The following is a 21,612-nucleotide window of genomic DNA, read 5'->3' on the forward strand; positions in this document are numbered from 1 at the left end:
TGCTGTTTTGAATACTTTGAGGGGTCTAGTTTTTAAAATGGGGTGTTTTATCAGGGTTTCTAATACATAGGCCCCTCAAAGCCACTTCAGAACTGAACAGGTACCTTAAAAAAAAGGCTTTTTAAATTTTCTTAAAAATATGAGAAATTGCTGTTTATGTTCTAAGCCTTGTAACGTCCAAGAAAAATAAAAGAATGTTCAAAAAACAATGCAAATCTAAAGTAGAGATATGGGAAATGTGAACTAGTAACTATTTTGGGTGGTATAACCGTCTGTTTTACAAGCAGATGCATTTAAATTCTGAAAAATGCAATTTTTTCAAAATTTTCTCTAAATTTTGCAATTTTTCACCAATAAGCACTGAATATATCAACCAAATTTTACCACGAACATGAAGCCCAATGTGTCACAAGAAAACAATCTCAGAATCGCTTGGGTAGGTTTAAGCATTCCGACGTTATTACCACATAAAGTGAAATATGTCAGATTTGAAAAATGGGCTCTGAGCCTTAAGGCCAAAACAAGGCTGTGTCCTTAAGGGGTTAAAGGGGTGAAAAAATGCTTATCACAGCTTTGTTTGGAAGGCACCACATCCAGCCTATCACCTCCTCCAGATGACCTATCCCAGAGCAGACCCAGTACCTCACAGCTTACATTCCCTACCAGCCCAGCACGCAGCTATAAATGCTCAACCTCATCCCAGCATGTGCCTTGACTTCTTGCTGGACTTTCCACATTGTGCAGCTAAATGTAATCAGCTACTCTAGATTAGTATCACATACATTTTTTTGCTTCTCATTTGCAACATACGCCTCTTATGCTGTTGCTGATTGACATTACGAGTAATTTTTATTGATTTTCAGTTTTTTCCTCCCCAACCCCCTCTTTTTTTTTTTTTTTAGTAATTTATTCTTATTGTTATCTTTTTGCTTATACTTGCATATTGATATGTAGGCTAATACCTGTATAATGTTTTCAATGTGTTCACAGTCATTCTACATCATGATGTTTCTTTAGGCTTCTGTCCCCCTGTTCCTTTACCCCCTCCGTTGGTCACACCAGATAAACTTTATATTGCGCCCTTCAATTCTACAATTGCAGAGAGTTCTCTATTCCTCACCACTGGAGTGCAATGTCGTCCCTCTTTCACCACACTTATCTTTCACGGAAACCCTACACATGGGTCGCTGATGATCCTTTACTGATCGATAGTTTAATGCTGCTCTCCTCACGCCCTTAACTTTAGTATTGCACAGCGTGCAAGGCTAAAACTCACCGCACAAGAAATCCAAAAGATTCCATTATTACCATATTATCCATGTTGATGTGGTTTGCTTACAAGAGACTCATTTCTCCACATCCTCTCGCGCCTAACCATATAGTCCATGCAGTACCTGGCTATTCCCCTACCTGTTTTAGAGGCTGTACTTCCACTTGTGATGTTCTGTATACCTGGAGGACTTGGAGGACTTGGAGGACTTGCACCACAGTAGCAAATTTTAGTACCAAGATATACTACCTCATTTGTACTGTGACAGGCTAATATTTGAGAAAAATTCCCTTTGGGAAGTCCTTCTCAATAAAAATATTAAAGGGGATTCCTATGCTAAGCAGAAGCTTGCCGGCATCCTATTTGTAGCCACAAAGCAGATGATAGCAAGCTCCTGAAAGCAACCTGTCCTCTTCTTATGAGAGATTTGTTCTCGAATGCAATATTACATGATTAACTCCTTATTGACCGGCCTATTTTAGACCTTAATGACCAAACTATTTTTTAAGTTTTTACATCGTCTCATTCAAAGAGCTATAACTTTTTTTATTTTTGCATAGCTGTCTAAGGTCTAAGGCCTTGTTTTTTGCGGGACAAATTGTAATTTTTAATAGCACCTTTTTGGGGTACATAGAATTTAAGGCAGGATTCAAAGAAAACAGCAATTTTTGCATTGTTTTTTTATTACATTTTTTGGGAGGTTCACTGTGCGGGTTAAATGATGTAATAACTTTATAGTTGGGGTTGTTACGGACGGGGCGATACCAAATATGTGTAACTTTTTTTACTTTATTTTGTTTTTTAATAATAAAGCATTTTGTAAGGGGAATAAGTGGGTTTTTAATTTTTTTCTTCACTTTTTTGTTTTTACTTTTTATTAAACTTTTTTTTACTTTTTTACTAGTCCCACTAGGGGACTTCACTATGCGATCCTTCGATCACATTTATAATACACTGCAATACTTCTGTATTCCAGTGTATTATGCCTGTCCGTGTAAAACGGACAGGCATCTGCTAGGCCGTGCCTCTGGCATGACCTAACAGGCATATACTACATGCAGACCTGGGGGCCCTTATTAGGCCCCTCGGCTGCCATAGAAGACACCAGCACTCTGCGATCACACTCAGGGTGCCGGTGGGATGAGAGCTCCCTCCCTCCCTCTCTTCAAAACCACTCAGTCACCCTACTACAGTCCTTCCTGAAGATATAGGACCCATAAATAGCCTACATGTCCCCTCCTTGAGAGGCCTAAATTATCTCTCACCCCTAGGAGTCCCATTAATCACCCTACCAGATCATGACTCTCCTTTAGACCGAGCATATTTTGATAACTTGCCCACCGATACCCTCCCCTAGCCCTGTCTGTCCTTGTTCCGCTTTCTTGTTATCTGTGGGCCACCAGTTCCAGTTTTACTATGTCTCCACTTGTGTAGCAATTGTCTTTTGTCTTCTACGTATATGCAATGCAGTTACGATCTTCTGTAACAAAAGAGATGCCACTTTGTATTTGCTTGTATTAATGTTGTTTATTTAGAAATGTAATAAAAACAATGTTTTAAAAAAGGCATAATGTCTCCCATGATACAAAAAGATATTCCTGGTAAATATATATTTGTGTATGTTCCTTTTCCAATTAACATACTCACAAAAGCATTTGGAATACTTATCGTATCGGAAAATAATTCAATTTATAGCTCGTTTTACTTCTTCCTATATTCTCATTGTCTTCTGTCAGAGGTATGTTGAGTTGTGAAGATACACTCACAAAACAGCAGTATATCTAGCAATAAACTAAATGGGTGACATTAGTCAGGTATGCCATTACATTATGACTGGCTTCTGACTACTTATGTCCAAACATTTAAAATCCATTGAGATAGCAGGAAAAGGTAGATGACAAAATTCTAAGACTGTTTAAAGCCTTAACAGAACAGGGCAGATCCTTATATTTAGCTTGTATATTCTCTGTGCATTGCATAACTACCAGTGATTTAATAGCTTTCATTTGGTGAACCTCAAAAACTTTGTAAGCGGTTCTCATAGGCAGGAAGGTATAATAAGAGCATGGCCTCAAATTTCTCTACCGCCATCATGGAAATATTCGGAGCTATGACTATAACGCTAGATTCACACGAGAGTAGGATATCTCGAACGTGAAAAACTGCCATTTTTCACGACCGGGGTGCATCTGTGCTGCACCCCTGTGGGACGCGTTATCACGCATCCCCCATAGACTAGAGCCTATGGAGGGATTCGTGAAGCACAAAAAAATTGGACATGTCCTATTTTTCATGGACCCTTCACAAGCTCTGTTGAAACAACGGTCGTGTGAACGGCCCCATTGAATTACATAGGTTTGTTTAGACGGCCGCCACACTGACTTATTCAACGTTCATGTGAATAAGGCCTAAAGTGTCTAAATGGCTTAGAAATTACAAAGCATGTCAAGATTTATTAAGTAATGTCTGGTATGGTGGCACAACACATATATAGGTGGTCCACCTTAAGATTTAAAACATTTAAAGTTGTGACACAAAGAGGATTGGAGGTCAGAGGGCTACATCTGGCTGAGCAGGTCTGATCTCGAACTATAAGAGACGTTGACATAACAGGAGTAATGTAGCTGTGGGTGCAGAGGTTGCAGTTGCAGCCAAGCAATGGTGCTATATCTACGTAAGATACTTCTACAGAATGATATCAATTACGTGATATTTGGAAGTGCCAGATTTTGCATCTGGGCTCAACAGGGTTTTCCAACAATCGAAAGACTCCCTAAAGCAGACTAAAATTGTTTGATGACATTTTAACCATGGTGACGTCATTATGGACGACATGTCAATGTGCTAGGACATAAACATTGGAGTAGTTGGGAATAACAAGGATAAATGTTGGAAAACCTCTTTCATGCTACGTTTCTGTATCACATATTTAATCATGTACTTTGGACTGTAAAAAAGACAGTAACACAAGCTAATACCTTTCTTCTTCTTTACAGGTGATGTTTTGTTTGAATTACTACAATGCATTAAGAATCACAGACAGGGGTTAGTAAGGTATTCTTTTTTCAGCCAGTGTATAAGAAAAAGTCACCATCCGCATCTACAGAGCTGCATAAATACAAGTGAGATATTCATTGTACACTGTATCTGTGTACTGGCTGTATGCTCATATGTACTTATTATATTGTACTTATTATATTTATATTCATAAATTAATTTGTGTCAATTCTTAGAGTGTCGCTGTTTCTGGAAAATAGACAGACCCTTTTTTCTAATTTTGGACAACTCGTTTAAGCTGGCCATTTTCAGCAGATCACATGCATTTTAACTAAATAAATTACATCAGTTAAATGGATTTCATTGTTTATTTATCTTCTGGCATCCCAGTTAGGGCAGATTCAGACGAACGTTGCGTTTTTGCGCGCGCAAAAAACGTGGCGTTTTGCGCGCGCAAAAACCGCTTGACAGCTGCGTGTGTCATCCGTGTATGATGCGGGGCTGCGTGATTTTCGCGCAGCCGCCATCATAGAGATGAGGCTAGTCGACGCCCGTCACTGTCCAAGGTGCTGAAAGAGCTAACTGATCGGCAGTAACTCTTTCAGCACCCTCGACAGTGAATGCCGAACACAATATCGAGAAACCTGTTAAAAAAAAAGAAAAAGTTCGTACTTACCGAGAACTTCCCTTCTGGCCGTTGCCTTGGTGACGCGCCTCTCTTGACATCGGGCCCCACCTCCCTGGATGGCGCGGCAGTCCATGTGACCGCTGCAGCCTGTGCTTGGCCTGTGATTGGCTGGAGCTGTCACTTGGACTGAATTGTCATCCCGGGAGGTCAGACTGGAGGAAGAAGCCGGGAGTTATCGGTAAGTCAGAACTTCGTTTTTTTTTTACAGGTTCATGTATATTGGGATCGGAAATCACTGTCCATGGTGCTGAAACAGTTTAACTCTTTCAGCACCCTGGACAGTGACTGTCTCCTGACGTCGCGTACTGGAATTTTTTTTGCCGGGTTCGGCCAAAACGAGTTTGGCCGAACCCGGTGAAGTTCGGTTCGGTTTTCCGGGTTCGCTCATCTCAAAGACACTCCGTTTGGATGTTTGGAAACAGAAAAGCACGTGGTGCTTTTCTGTTTACATTCATCCTTTTGACAGCTGGTGCGCTGTTTCAGTCGGTTCGCACGGAAGTGCTTCCGTGCGACCTGCGTGGTTTTCACGCACCCATTGACTTCATGGGGTGCGTGATGCGCGAAATACGCGGAGATATTGAGCATGTCGCGCTCTTTGCGCAGCTGACAAACGCTGCGCAAAAAGCACGGACTCTCTGTACTGCCCCATAGACTTCTATTGGTCTGTGCGTGGCGCGTGAAAACCACGCGTCCCGCACGGACCCAATACACGCTCGTGTGAATCCCCCCTTAGAGAAATTACCCACTTCTGTACCCATTTGTCTCTGATTAGCATCTTGCTTGAGTATTTGCATAGTTCAGAATATCTGAGCACATATAGGGTCAGTTCACACGTTGCGTAAATACTGCAGTTTTTCCGCAAAGGAATTCGGAGGTAAAACCAGCAACAAATAGCAGTTGCGTTTTTTTGCGTCGGAATCACAGAGATTCCGCTGCAAAGAACTCAACTCACGATTTTTAAAAAAAATCTTATACTTACCCAGAAGTCTGTGTTTCTTCCTCCAGGCCAGCCTCGTGTGATGCCGTTTCAACCCATATGACCGGTGCAGCAAATCACAGGCTGTAGCGGCGGTCACATGGGAAAAAAACAGCATGCTCTTTCTTGCCGCGGTTACGCCTCTCACCTCACATTGAAATCAATAGGAGGCAGAGAAAGCGTTTTTCACTGCATTTTTTGCCATCAGCGCTCAATGGCCGTGGCGAAAAACGCAGCGTAACACGCCACGAAGATTGCGGCAAGAAATTACAGACAGGTCAAAATCAGGAATTTTGAGGCAGATTTTTCTGCCTGTAAAAACAATACGTGTGAACAGGGCCTTAGACATTTTCATTCCAGGATTTCATCAGTGTAACGTTTTGTATGTTATAAATGTCAAGCCAGGAGTACAGATGATGCAATCTTTAGAAATTATTTTGTTTTTCCAGAGTGTCCAAGTTGTTTAGAAAATAAAAAAAAAGGGGTTGGTGACCCTGGTTACAATATATACTTCTGGATATGTGTTACCTGTTAGTATTACCTTTTAATATTCTGCTGCTACTATTAATTGTAATTCAATATTTAGACCAATTGATAGATATCTGAAGTTAGTATCAAATACAATAAAAACATTGGTAAGTCTTATGTGTCTAGTTGAAGTTAGACAACCAAATGTAAAATATGATGTTTTCACTGAAAGTACATTCTTATCAACATTTAAATCGCAAATTACAGGGCACTTAAAGCTCTACCCATCCTGCCTGGGAACACTACCAAAATCGTTAACCGCCCCAAAAAATCTTCAGGAAAACCCCTTTAAATGCAGATTAGAATAAACCTTGTCCCCTTTATGGTCCGGTTTGCAGGACAGTCCCACAAAAATAAGGACATTTAGCAAGTATGCAAATAAAATCTCTATAGTTATTTTAGGCAATGAAGGTGTCTGTGATATGAGTCTCAACTTCCATATAAGTATTATTAAAGAGGAAAATAAAAAAGAGTAATTAAAAGCTATGGGTGATACATGATTATTGCTTAAACTCCAATATACAAATATGAATAAATATTGCATAAAAACAACCTAATCATATATTGACTTGTGTGTTTAGAAACAGAGAATTCTCAATTATCTGCAAAACCAGCTACAGAGGATAATGTCCAAGATGTACCTCTCAATCTTTTCTGAAGGACACAAGGAACACAAAATAATGAAAGCTCTGCAGAACACATTGACTATATGGATAGAAAAATAAAGGGTAAATCTGAAAATAGAGAATGTCAAAAACGTTTTAAAATAGCTCAAAGCAGTCAATGGAAGATGTGGAGAGGCTTCAAGTAGGTCATTACTGAAATTAATGTCAGGAAGTCTCAAAACAAGTCTTCCTATGATACTTTATCTTACATATGTCCAGTTCTGATAATCTCCAGAAACATTTAATCACTTTATTTTTTACTAGTCATAACTGTATACTGACACAAATTCCTTTTTTCTAATCTGTTTTTATTTTCTGATTGTTTATATTTTTATTTTCTGTACATGATTATGGGGGTGAGTTCCTGCTCTGAGCTGTGAACAGCATTTTAGAGATTTGCTTTACAGCAGCCACATAGAAAACCCAGTCAGAAAACCACTCATTGACTTCTATGGAAGAGTGTTGTGGGCATGCTCTGTGTGCAGAGTTCATGTGCAGGGAGGGAAAAAGGTGAGGAGGATTGTAATCCTGCCTGTGAAAAGTGATCTCTGCAGAACAAGAAGAGTTAGCCTATTGTGAGGCTCAGTGGTCAGCGTGAGAACTGCAAGATCAATATTTTTTTTCGATACTGATAGTAATAGATTGTTTTATGGAAAATGATAAAACAAAAATGTAAGGGATTAGCCTTTTTACCCTTATTATTGAGACTGTTCCTGTTATTTCCACCCTTGTTATTGTGTGCGTGTAGCCTAGTGTTTAGAGGTTAAACTCTAACATTAACTATCGCCACTACATGTCATAGCAGACACCAGGAGGAAGTGAGATAAGGGAACTGGTTGCAGGAAGTAGAGTCGGTGTGTGTGTGTGTGTGTGTGTGTGTGTGACTGAGAGCTCGTGGAGGGTTAGAGGAACTGCTGAGCTTATTTTACGACAGCAGGCCACACCCAGCTAGCGTGAGATTTGCCGGTAGGCTGGAGAAATTCAGTGAGAGCCATTGCTATTTGACCAGCCGTGGCTGTGCCCAAAAGCATGCTGAACCTAGAGTGAGAGACTGGCCAACTGTTGATTGTAACTGTTCAGAGTGATTCCTTAAATCCTCAGACTTGGACTAAAGACTGTGTGTGCCACTTCATGACGTGGGAACTGTACTCATGTATTGTCCGGAGAAATGTGGGCAGTTGGAATCACCTTATAGGTAGTGTTGTAACGGCTATGAGAACCTACTGAGTTGCATGGCGTTCTCAATACTACATAACTGGTACAACCGCATGCTGGTGCATAGGCGAGATAGGCTGTGGCAAAGAGTGACCTCACAGAGAACGACAGTGGCACGGCAGAACAGGCTAAGAGACAACAGTTACTTTGGCGCAACTCAATTTGGTGGGACATCAGGCATACTTGTTAGGTTCACCGGCCTCGGTAAGGACGGCACTGACGAAAATCAAATTGCTTGAAGTGCCCGTATTCTCAAGTCATACTGCGAGAATTTTATAAATCTATTGATCTGCAACAATTTGTGATTCATTCGAAAACACTGTTTACACACCACCATGTTTGACACAAAAACTTGATTTAAACAATAGGTCATTTTGTCATGATACATTTTCTTTATATGTATATTTTTGAATTATAATATTATTATTTTCTAAGCCTTACTTTATAATTAGAGATGAGCGAACTTATCAAAAGTTCGGTTCGGCTAGTTCGCCGAATTTCACAAAAAAGTTCGGTTCGGACCGAACTAGTTCTGACCGAACCTGTCACTTACGTGCGCCGAGCATGCTACTGTCCAGGGTGCTGATAGAGTTAATGGGCTGCACTAACTCTTTCAGCAACCTTCACAGTACATGCTCGGCGCGCGGAAAATACCATTTAAATGTAATAAAAAAATAAAAATTATACGTTCGTACTTACTTTCCTCCTGTCCGGCCTCCAGCGATGACGTTTCATCCCTTTCGCCGCTGCAGCCAATCACAGGCTGTAGTGGCGGTCACGCACGTCAGGATGACGCTTCATCCCACGTGACCGCCTCTGCAGCCAATCACAGGCTGCAGCGGCGACATGAATGAAACGTCATCGCTGGAGGCCGGACAGGAGGAAAGTAAGTATGAACGTATTATTATTATTTTTTGGCATGTATGTATGTTGGCATGTATGTATGTATGTATGTATGTTGGCATGTATGTATGTTGGCATGTATGTATGTATGTATATCTGTGCATGTATTTTGGCATGTATGTATATATGTGCATGTTTGTATGTATATTTGCATGTATATATTTGCATGTATGTATGTATGTTTGCATGTATGTATTTTTGCATGTATGTTGTCATGTATGTATATATGTGCATGTGTGTATGTATATTTGTATGTATGTATGTTTGCATGTATGTGTGTTTGCATGAATGTATGTTTGCATGTATGTATGCATGTTTGTATGTATATTTGCATGTGTGTATATATATATATATATGTATGTTGTCATGTATGTATGTATGTTGTCATGTATGTATGTATGTATGTTGTCATGTATGTATATATGTGCATGTATGTATATATGTGCATGTGTGTATGTATGTATGTTGTCATGTATGTATGTATATATGTGCATGTATGTTTGCATGTATGTTGGCATGTATGTATACATGTGCATGTTTGTATGTATATTTGCATGTATATATGTTTGCATGTGTGTATGTATGTTTGCATGTATGTATGTTTGCATGTATGTATGTTGTCATGTATGTTTGTATGTATGTTGTCATGTATGTATGTATATATGTGTATGTATGTATGTTTGCATGTTTTTATTTTTGCATGTATGTTTGCATGTATGTTTATATATATGTGCATGTATGTAATTATGTTTGCATGTATTTATGTTTGCATGTATATTTGTGCATGCTTGTATATATGTATCTTTGCATGTTTGTTTGTTTGTATGTATGTATGTTTTCATGTGTGTGTGTATGCATGTATGTATGATAGTTTGCATGTATATATGTGTGTATGTTTGCATGTATGTATATTTGCATGTATATATGTGCATGCTTGTATATATGTATGTATGTTTGTATATATGTATGTATGTATATTTGTATATATGTATGTATGGCCATGTATGATACTGTCTGCTGGCGCCCTGTATCTAAGTCAACTTCACGGCAGGCTTCTATACATGGTATAACAGTCAGTATCACACATTAAACTGAATCTAAGCCTACGACATGTTTTATTTCATAATTATTTTTTTTTACAGGTTTGGTGTTTGGACTACGTCGGTTTCGAGGACTACTTAGATGACGTTTTTTTTTTCTACAATAAAATGGTTAATGAGGGTTGTGTTGGGGGTGCTTTATTTCAATAAAATATTTTATCTATATCTTTGTCTTTTTCTTTTCAAATTTTATTATTACCACTTTAGTAATGGCCGCTGTCTGAGTGACAACATCCATTACTAATGCGAGGCTTAGTGTTAGCCGGTGCAGAGGCTAACACTAACCACCATTATTACCCCGGTACCCAAAACCACCAGGGGTGCCGGGAAGAGCCAGGTACGATCCAGTACCCGACCATCTGTTGTGATGGTCGGGCCCTGGGGCGGCCGCAGGCTGGTATTATGAGGCTGGGAAGGGCCAAAAACAGTGGACCTTCCCACCCTTGTAATGCTAGGCTGCTGCTGCTGTGTTGTATCTGGCTGGTTATAAAAGTGGGGGGGACCCCACGTCATTTTTTTAAATTATTTATTTATTTACATTTTTTTTTTAAAAAGACATGGGGTTCCACCCAATTTATCATAACCAGCCACATACAACACAGTGTTATTAGCCTGGGAATGGATAAAACCAGTGGCCCTTCCCACCCATGTAATGCCAGACTGCTGCGGCCTTGTATATGGCTGGTTATTAAAAATGTGGGGGACCCGTCTATTGCTAAATTTGTTAAATTCCCAAAAAAAAACGACGTGGGGGTCCCCCCCATTTTTATAACCAGCCCGATACAACACAGCAGCAGCAGCCTAGCATTACAAGGGTGGGAAGGTCCACTGATTTGGGCCCTTCCCAGCCTCATAATACCAGCCTACGGCCGCCCCAGTACCCGACCATCACAACAGATGGTCGGGTACTGGATCGTACCAAGCTCTTCCCGGCACCCCTGGTGGTGGTGGGTACCGGGGTAATAATGGGTGGTTAGTGCTAGCCTCTGCACCGGCTAACACTAAGTACCGCCTTAATAATGGACGCTGTCAATCAGCCAACTGCCATTATCTAGGCACTAATAAAGTTTGAAAAAAAAACACAAAGACAATTATTTTTTATTGAAATAAGAAATCCCCAACAAAACCCTCGTTAACCATTTTATTAAAATTTGAAAAAACGCAGATCTACGCAGTAGTCCAACGAATCGAAGATGTAGTCCAATCGGTACATCAAAATCTGCAACAACATAAAAAAACAGTTATCAATGTGAACAATAACAATACTTCTACTCACCTACACACATATATACACGCACACACAAACAAACAACCATACACAGACACACACATATATACACAAACACAACAAGATATACACACACACATAAACAGACAAACACACACATATACACGAACTCACACATATACAAACAAAAACACACATATCCACACACACACACACAGTTATACACACATACACGAACACATATACACAAACACATATACAAACAAAAACACACATACCCAAACACACATATACACAAACACATATACACAAACACACACCCATATACACACATATACACATATACAAAAACACACACAAACATCTACACACAAACATATACACAAATACACCCATATATACACAAACATATACACAAAACACATATACACAAACACACCCATATATACACACACACACATATAAAAACAAAAACAGACAAAGTCACATACCCAAACACACATATATACACAAACACACACATTCACAAACACGGTTTCTTTTAAATGCTGCTAGGGAACCCGCTCGATCCACTATATAAGGCTACGCTACAGTGCAGCATTTAAAAGAAACAGGATCCTGACCTGTCCATAGAGTTTAAGGCAGCACAGAGTATTTCAGGAGATGAGCGTGCAGATTCAGTGCTGCTGCGAACTCTGCTCTTACCATTACGTAGCTCTCAGTCTGTTACCTCTCCTCCACTCCTGTCCTCCAGAACACCTTCACATGATTGGCAAGTCACCACGTAATGGTAAGAGCAGAGTTCACAGCAGCACAGAGTATTTCAGGAGATGAGCGTGCGGATCTTGTGCGGGGTGGTGACTTGCCAATCATGTGAAGGTGTTATTGAGGACAGGAGTGGAGGAGAGGTAACAGACTGAGCTACGTAATGGTAAGAGCAGAGTTCACAGCAGCACTGAATCTGCACGCTCCTCTCCTGAAATACTCTGTGCTGCTGTGAACTCTGTTCTTACCATTACGTAGCTCAGTCTGTTACATCTCCTCCACTCCTGTCCTCTATAACACGTTCACATGATTGGCAAGTCACCACCACGCACAAGATCCGCACGCTCATCTCCTGAAATACTCTGTGCTGCTGTGAACTCTGCTCTTACCATTACGTGGTGACTTGCCAATCATGTGAAGGTGTTCTTGAGGACAGGAGTGGAGGAGAGATAACAGACTGAGAGCTACGTAATGGTAAGAGCAGAGTTCACAACAGCACTGAATCTGCACGCTCATCTCCTGAAATACTCTGTGCTGCCTTAAACTCTGTGGACAGGTCAGGATCCTGTTTCTTTTAAATGCTGCACTGTAGCGTAGCCTTATATAGTGGATCGAGCGGGTTCCCTAGCAGCATTTAAAAGAAACAGGATCCTGACCTGTCCACAGAGTTTAAGGCAGCACAGAGTATTTCAGGAGATGAGCACGGGCAGCCGTTCGTTTTTCCGAGCCGTGCTCCCATCATGCACACGACCGTAAAAACACCCGTTATTGCGGGTCGTAATTACGACCCGCAATAACGGGCTCATAGACTTCTGTTACCCACGGGTACCTTTCCGTATTCTCACGGGAAGGTGCCCGTGCCGTTAAAAAAATAGAACATGTTCTATTTTTCTATTTTACGGGCCGTGCTGCTATAATTATAATGACAGCACGGTTCACAAAAGCGGCCGGCTGCCCGTGGCCGGCCGGCCGTGCTCGTAGTTACGAGTCGTAATTACGAGCACGGCCCGTAAAATAAAAAAATAGAACATGTTCTATCTTTTTAACGGCACGGGCACCTTCCCGTGAGAAAACGGGAAGGTACCCGTGGCTAACAGAAGTCTATGGGCCCGCTATTTCGGGTCGTAATTACGACCCGTGATAACGGGTGTTTTAATGGTCGTGTGCATGAGGCCCCGTAATGACGGGTGGCTACATGTGTGCACCCGTCATTACGGCAGTGTTGCTAGGCGACGTCAGTAAGGGTATGTGCACACACACTAATTACGTCCGTAATTGACGGACGTATTTCGGCCGCAAGTACCGGACCGAACACCCTGCAGGGAGCCAGGCTCCTAGCATCATATTTATGTACGATGCTAGGAGTCCCTGCCTCTCCGTGGAAATACTGTCCCGTACTGAAAACATGATTACAGTACGGGACAGTTGTCCTGCAGAGAGGCAGGGACTCCTAGCATCGTACATAAGTATGATGCTAGGAGCCCGGCTCCCTGCACTGTGTTCGGTCCGGTACTTGCGGCCGAAATACGTCCGTCATTTACGGACGTAATTAGTGTGTGTGCACATACCCTAAATAGTCACTGTCCAGGGTGTTGAAAGAGTTAACTGATCGGCAGTAACTGTTTCAGTACCCTGGACAGTGACTACCGATCACAGTACCTGTAAAAAAAAAGACGTTCATACTTACCGGGAACTCCCTGCTTCCTCCAGTCCGGTCTCCTGGCCGTTGCCTTGGTGACGCGTCCCTCTCGACATCCGGCCCGACATTCCTTGATGACGATGCAGCCCATGTGAGCGCTGCAGCCAATCACAGGCTGCCGCGGCCTCTGCAGCCAATCACAGGCTGCAGAGGCCTCTGCAGCCAATCACAGGCTGCCGCGTCAGAAAAGGTCGGACTGGAGGAAGAAGAGGGACTCGTCACCAAGACAACGACCGGGTACGTATGAAATGCTTTTTATTTTATTTTTAATCAGCAGCCTCTTTTCTCTATCAGTGATTGATAGAGATAAGTGGCTGCCGATTTGTATAATGTTTTTGACCGGGTTCGGTCAAAACGGGTTCGGCCGAACCCGGTGAAGTTCGGATTCGCTGCGAACCGAACTTTACCGGAAGTTCGGACCGAAACCGGGTTCGGTTGTCCCGGTTCGCTCATCTCTATTTATAATCTCTGGACTATAGACAATTATGGCATATCCCCAGGATATGCCATGATGATCTAATAGGTATAAGTTTCACCCCAGCAAACCCCACTTATCTTAAGAACATGTAAAGAATGAATGGAGTGGCACTGCAAATGCGTGGCTCTCTCCACTTAGCAAACTTGGTAGCCGTCTCACCAGGCAGTATGTGTGTCGAGGAACCCCTATTATCAATATAGGTGGGGGTCCCAGAGATGGGACTTGCACCTATCAGATATTTATGGCATGTATCTGTTAAACATCAATTCAAATTTAATTCCTAATTTGTGGTTTTCAATTACAAAAAGACATTATTAACCACATATAGACCATTGTCAGTAAAATATATTATGGTGTCTGTAGTAAACTGATTAAAGTAATAGTCTGTAATTGTGAATCCAGGTTGCAGGATCTTGTGGGATTATTTGCACAAGCTCCTTGAGGACAAGCGCTATGAATCATCCATACGGTGGGAAGATAAAGAACTGAAAATCTTTAGGATAGTGGATCCAAACAAGCTCGCCGCATTCTGGGGAAATCATAAGGTAGTTTCCATATAATGTATTACCAACATAAAAATAAATGTAAACACAACCATGCAATAATTACTTAATAATGTTTACTGGTAGGTTAAGTTGTTTAACAAGATGGAAACAAAGGGAGTTTTCAGCATTTGAACTGTTATGGTGCGTGAATTATGTGGAGAATTCTAAAGTACAATAAATTCCTGGCAACTGTGATATTTGGGACAGTGAGGGTACGAAATTTAGGAATCCTCCTGACAATGTCTGAAGTGCAGACAATCATTTGCATTGGCTGGCTTCTAAATCTGATTTTATGTATTGCCTCAAGGGGACTCCAATAACACTTACTGCAATTGTGCGTGTACACAAAGTCAGGGCAACCACTGGCGTCAGCTGCTTACTACAAAAATTATTGTCTGGCATATAGACAAAATGTAGATGGAAACCCGACGGCACTCATTAAGTCAATGGGTCCAGTCTGGCGCTGTTGGTTTCCATCAGGCAACAGATTAGGCGCTTCCTGTATTCTTATTGTTCTGCTCCTTTAATCGAGCTGAACAACGGAACACGGAACGCATATGTGAACAGAGCCTTACTGACTAACCGTTACAGGCAGTCTGTACACTATAGAGGTTAGAAATTACACCCGAAACACAATACAGGGTCTTAAATAGTGTTCTGGGCACATGCCATCACATGCTGTGAATTTTTTTTTGCTGATATCGCTACTTTCATTTGCAATTTGCTGCCAGTAATACAGAGATTGTTTGGTGAACGTCTTAAACTGCTTCATTTTGCTTAGAATCTCGCATTTAGGCTGGATTCACACGACCATGTTACGTCCATAATGGACGGAACGTATTTTGGCCGGAAGTCCCGGACCGAACACAGTGCAGGGAGCCGGGCTCCTAGCATCATAGTTATGTACGATGCTAGGAGCCCCTGCCTCGCTGCCGGACAACTGTCCCGTACTGTAATCATGTTTTCAGTACAGGACAGTTGTCCTTCAGTGAGACAGGGACTCCTTACATCGTACATAACTATGATGCTAGGAGCCCGGCTCCCTGCACTGTGTTCAGTCCGGGACTTGCGGACGAAATACGTTCCGTCCATTACGGACGTAATGTGCTCGTGTGAATCCAGCCTAAGTGTATCCATTCGCTTATCTCTACCTAACAATAGTTGCATAGTACATAGCAACAACACTGCAGCAGTACAAAGACTGCATTCATCAAAGCCATAAAATGCATGAAATAGGACCTGCAGTTTAAAAAAATTGCAATCTGCCTAAAAAATGTGCAGTTTATAAAAACATTCCCCTCTATGTAAAATCTGTATGCCGAAAAGCATTCAGAGACTTAGATACAAGAATGTACTCTTCATGTGATATTAATTGTGGTATAGAAGTCAGAACATCACCTAACGTCAGGAACTGAACTTCCTGGATTTGAACTCTGGACTCTCCATTCTTGCTTTACAGCATCCACCGGTGTGCTACAGAGATCCTTGCTTGTTCTATCCTTGTTCCAGCCATGTGTTTGCTGATCTTGGTGATTTGTTATGGATTGCACCTGCTATGTGGCCAATCACAGTATTTGCTGCCCTATATTTACCCACAACTTTGTACTTCCTGTGCCTGATTATTTTGGCTTGCCAGTAATCCAGCTACTGTGCGTTTAACGTCCATTGTTTTCCTGTGTACTGAACTCTGCATACATTTAGCTACAGCTGATCTCTCGCCCCTGTGTACCGAACTCTGCGTACAAATGACCGTGGCTTATCCCTCTGTCGATTGTACTACTTCCAGGGGCGTAGCTAAAGGCTCATGGGCCCGGGTGCAAAAATTCAGCTTGGGCCCCCCTACCCCTCCCCAACACCACCATCATCAGACCCCTGCGCGTGCCTGTGCCCAAACGCCTTGCCCAACAGCCCCCATAGTATAATGCTCCCATAGCTACCCCCACACAATATAATGCTCTCATAGCTACCCCCACACAATATAATGTCCCATAACGTATAATGCCCCCCCATAACAGCCCCATACTGTATAATGCTCCCCATATCAGCCCTCACAGTATAATGCCCCACATAGCTGCCCCGATACATTATAGTGCCCCCCATATCAGCCCCCATGCAGTATAATGACCCCCATGTCAGCTCCCCATAAAGTATAATGCCCCACATATCAGCTCCCCATACAGTAAAATGCCCCCATACCAGCTCTCCATACAGTACAATGCCCCCCATATGAGCTTCCCATACAGTATAATGCCCCCCCATATGAACTCCCCATACAGTATAATGCCCCCCATATGAGCTCCCCATACAGTATAATGCTCCTCTATATCTGCTCCCATACAGTATAATGCCTCTCATATCAGCTCCCCATACAGTATAATGCCCCCCATATCAGCCCCCATACAGTAAAATGCCCCCATATGAGCTCCCCATACAGTATAATTCCCCCATATGAGCTTCCCATACAGTATAATGCCCCCCCATATGAGCTCCCCATACAGTATAATGCCCCCATAACTGCTCCCCATACAGTAAAATGTCCCCCACATGAGCTCCCCATACAGTATAATGCCCCCATATGAGCTTCCCATACATTATAATGCCCCCCATATAAGCTCCCCATACAGTATAATGCCGCCATATGAGCTACCCATACAGTATAATGCCCCCCATACAGTATAATTCCCCCATATCAGCCCCCATGCAGTATAATACCCCCCATATCAGCCCCCACACAGTATAATTCCCCCATATCAGCTCCCATGCAGTATAATGCCCCCCCCATCTTATCAGCACCCATGCCATATCAGCCCCCATGCAGTATAATGCTCCCCCCTGCAATATCAGCCCCCCCGCATCCTTCGCCTCCTCCGGTGTGTGCTATGAGTGACTCAGTGCAGACAGGCGCGATAATGTCGCTACATCTCGCCAGCCTGCGTCGAGCAGCTCAGGGGACAGTAAGTGCTGGATCAAGGAGACGTCAGCTCCTTGCTCCAGCATTGAATGGAACCAGGACCTCGGTGAGTGACTCGCGACCCCCCGGAGGTCTTCACACGAATCCCAAAGGGGACGCGACTCACAGTGTGTAATGTATTATGTTGTATTGTGCAGTTTGCGGTGGAGAGAGGAGGGGGGCTGTCATTTAATGGGCCCCCCTCTCCACCGCAAACAGCACAATACAACACAATACATTACAAGGCAACACAATACATTACAATACATTACATTACAATACATTACAAGCTAACACAATACAACACAACACAATACGTTACAATACAGACCCTGCAGCTCACCTGGAGGCCTCCGCACCGGCTCTTCCACTGCACTGGCTGGAAGACGTGTCACGTGACAACACGGTCACATGGTACATTAAGTGTACCATGTGACCGTAACCAGGAAGTACCGGCTTCACGGCACAGAAAATTAATTTAACAAGCATGCTGTATGGCAACGGAGGCCCGTGGGCCCCCCAGGCTTAGGGGCCCGATCGCAACTGTGACCGCTGCGACCCCTATAGCTACGCCACTGACTACTTCATCTGTAGCCTAGCCGTCATTTGGAGACTATCCTGGGGACTGGGCCCTGGGAATCCTAACCCAATTATGGCTATTCCATATTCCAGCTTGCTGCATGTCACAAAACAACGCTCAGTCCGTACTTACCTGGGAAGATGGTTTCAGAGACGGGGCAGGAGCTCCCTCTAGTGGCTGGAATGCGAGGATACATGCCGGAGCTCCCTCTAGTAGCTGGAATGCAAAATACAATCTAGAACTCCCTCTAGTGGCTAGTACATGGCATTGTAGCTATGACTAAGGACCCTAGCGGTCTGAAACGCGTAAGCGTGGTCCCGGGATCTTTGTTTTAAACCTTCTGTTTTAAGATGACCGAATAAACCATTTAACTTTTGTACCGAGTGCTGGATACATCTTTCATTGTTCACCTCCATTACATGGCATTACCTCAACTCTGGTAAACTCCCCCCGGACATCACATGACGCCTAACTATAGGACAGCCCATATAAGCCTCTCTCTGAGCACCAACAGGTGCCAGAGTACCAGGTAATTTCTACCTAGCTCCAGCATTGTACTATACCTGAACTGACTTCCTGTGTTACGACTCTGCATGTATCTCTGACCTCTGCATCTGTGCCTGTGATCCTAACCACACTATTGTATCCTGATCCTAGGCTGCATCCGTGGTAACATCTGCACTGTTCAAGGCCACTTATTTTAAAGGGAGCGATCTGCAGATTCCCGGCACCAAAGTCCAAACAACCTTGCGGCGATCCCTGGTGAAATCGGGGGTTTTTTTTGTATCGACGCCTCAGTGATTTTAAGCGCTTCTAGAAACTGGCAAAAAGGAATCCCATCCTTCCTCCTAAAAAGTTCCTGAACCAGTGTTCTATCCATTTTGGGTTACTTCCGGGAAATTTTTCCTCTGACAAAGCCGAAGTGGCCTTCATTATCTCCCTGCTTTCCGGACAGGCCTTGGCATGAGCCTCTCCTTTGTGGGAACAAAATGACCCTGTATTATACAACTGTCAGGCCTATCTTGACACCTTCCAGAAGATTTTTGCTGAACCGGGAAGAGTGTCATCTGCCGCAGCCTCCTTGCTACGTCTCCGTCAGGAATCCATGACCATTGTCCAGTATGTGGTCCGGTTTCGGACTTTAGCCTCTGAACTGAAGTGGAACAACGAGGCTCTGATGGCAGTTTTCTGGCAGGGGTTGTCCAATCCGTTTAAGGATGAATTGTTCTCTCGTGAACTACCTCCTTCATTGGACGAGTTGATTTCACTATGTAACAAAGTAGATATCCGTTTCCGAGAGTGAGCTATTGAGCAGCGGAGATCCAGATGTTTCAATTTCAAGTTGGCTCCAAAGTTCCAAGCACCTGAGGTTCCCCCAGAAGAACCAATGCAGTTTGGGCGTGCAAAATTGTCCCCGGAGGAACGTGAGAACAGAATGAATGTGCCTGTATTGCACTGCACCCAGGCACCTATTAGCTTCCTGTCCCAATAGGTCAGGAAACTCCAGAATCTAGACAAGGAAGGAGAGCTTGTTCTAAGTCCTCTGTGCTTCTCTCCTGTACAGAAAAAAGAGGCATCGTGCTTCACTATCCCAGTGCTCCTGCACACACCCGTAGGGATTAAACACATCTCTGCCTTCCTAGGCTCTGGAGCTTTATCACCTCAGCTCCTGTATCTGTGAGGAAAATTCAGATTAAATTACTTTCTGGTCCCTTTTCTCTGGCGGGCATCGATGGAAATCGGCTGCCAGATGAGGCTATCCAGGCCCGTACCAAATCACTCTTCATGAATGTGGGAGTCCTGCATCAGGAATTTATTGACTTTCTTGTGGTCCCTAAAACCATCAGTCCAGTTATCTTGGGATACTATGGTTGCAAATTCACGCCCCACATATCGATTGGCAGACACGGGAAATTGTATCTTGGAGTTCTAAGTGTCACTCGTCCTGTTTGAAGAAGGTGACCCCTCTTAGACAACTGATTCCTCTGTGCACCTGAAAGCTTGAGGGTATCATCCCCCGCAGTACTCTTCCTTCACAGATGACTTCAGAAAGTCTCAAGCAGAGAAACTTCCTCCCCATCGTCCCTGGGACTGCACTATTGACTTGCTCCCCAATAGAACTCCTCCTCGTGGGCAGACCTACCCTCTCTCGCTAACCGAAACTCAAGCTATGTCTGAATATATCCAGGAGTATCTTGAATGGGGGTTTATCTGACATTCCTCTTCTCCAGCTGGCGCAGTGTTTTTCTTCGTGGAAAAAAAAGACGGTGGTCTTCGCCCATGTATTGACTATCGAGAATTGAGCGAGATCACTGTCAAGAATAAGTATCCACTCCCTTTGCTCTCCAAGTTATTTGACCGGATACATGGTGCAACAGTGTTCACTAAGCTCGATCTGTGAGGCGCTTACAATCTCATCCGCATCGTCTGGCGTTGAATGGAAGACAGCCTTTAACACCAGGGATGGCCATTACGAGTACTTAGTCATGCCCTTCGGCCTGAGTAATTCGCCCGCAGTGTTCCAGAGTTTCATAAATGAGATTTTCCGGGACATGCTGTACCACTTCGTTGTCATTTATCTGGACAACATGATCTTTTCCCGTTCCCTTTCGGATCACCGCAACCACGTGCGCCATGTCCTAACCCGACTGAGAGACTATCAACTTTATTGTAAACTGGAGAAGTGTCACTTTGAACAATCCTCCGTTCCGTTTCTGGGATACATTCTGTCGGGCACCAGACTCAAGATGGATCCAGTCAAGGTCCAGGCTATTCAAGACTGGCCTCAACCCACTGGGCTAAAGGCCGTTCAGAGCTTCGTGGGGTTTGCCAACTATTAAGAACCATGGACCCACATCTCAATGGATTTTGTTACCTATCTCCCACCATCTAAAGGGTACAATACCATCTAGGTCGTGGTAGACCGAATCTTCCAAAATGGCGCATTTCACCCCTTTGAAAGGCTTACCCTCAGCGGCTGTCCTGGCTTCTATTTTTATCAGAGACATTTTCTGTCTTCATAGCT

General features: G+C 43.1%; 1 protein-coding gene across 2 annotated transcripts in view; it reads left to right on the plus strand.

Annotated features, from left to right (window-relative positions):
- Positions 1 to 21,612, plus strand: part of LOC142741286 (transcription factor ETV7-like) — a 135,260-nt gene that overhangs the window by 42,754 nt on the left and 70,894 nt on the right. For both annotated transcript variants that reach the window (XM_075850682.1, XM_075850683.1), the window contains 3 exons: positions 4,267 to 4,392; positions 7,041 to 7,187; positions 14,915 to 15,057. In XM_075850682.1, the coding sequence (XP_075706797.1) occupies positions 7,169 to 7,187; positions 14,915 to 15,057 (162 nt within the window). In that variant the 5' untranslated portion in view covers positions 4,267 to 4,392; positions 7,041 to 7,168. The remainder of the gene's footprint in view (positions 1 to 4,266; positions 4,393 to 7,040; positions 7,188 to 14,914; positions 15,058 to 21,612) is intronic.

The sequence above is a fragment of the Rhinoderma darwinii genome, chromosome 2, assembly GCF_050947455.1.
Source record: "Rhinoderma darwinii isolate aRhiDar2 chromosome 2, aRhiDar2.hap1, whole genome shotgun sequence".
NCBI classification, from domain to species: Eukaryota; Metazoa; Chordata; class Amphibia; order Anura; family Rhinodermatidae; genus Rhinoderma; species Rhinoderma darwinii.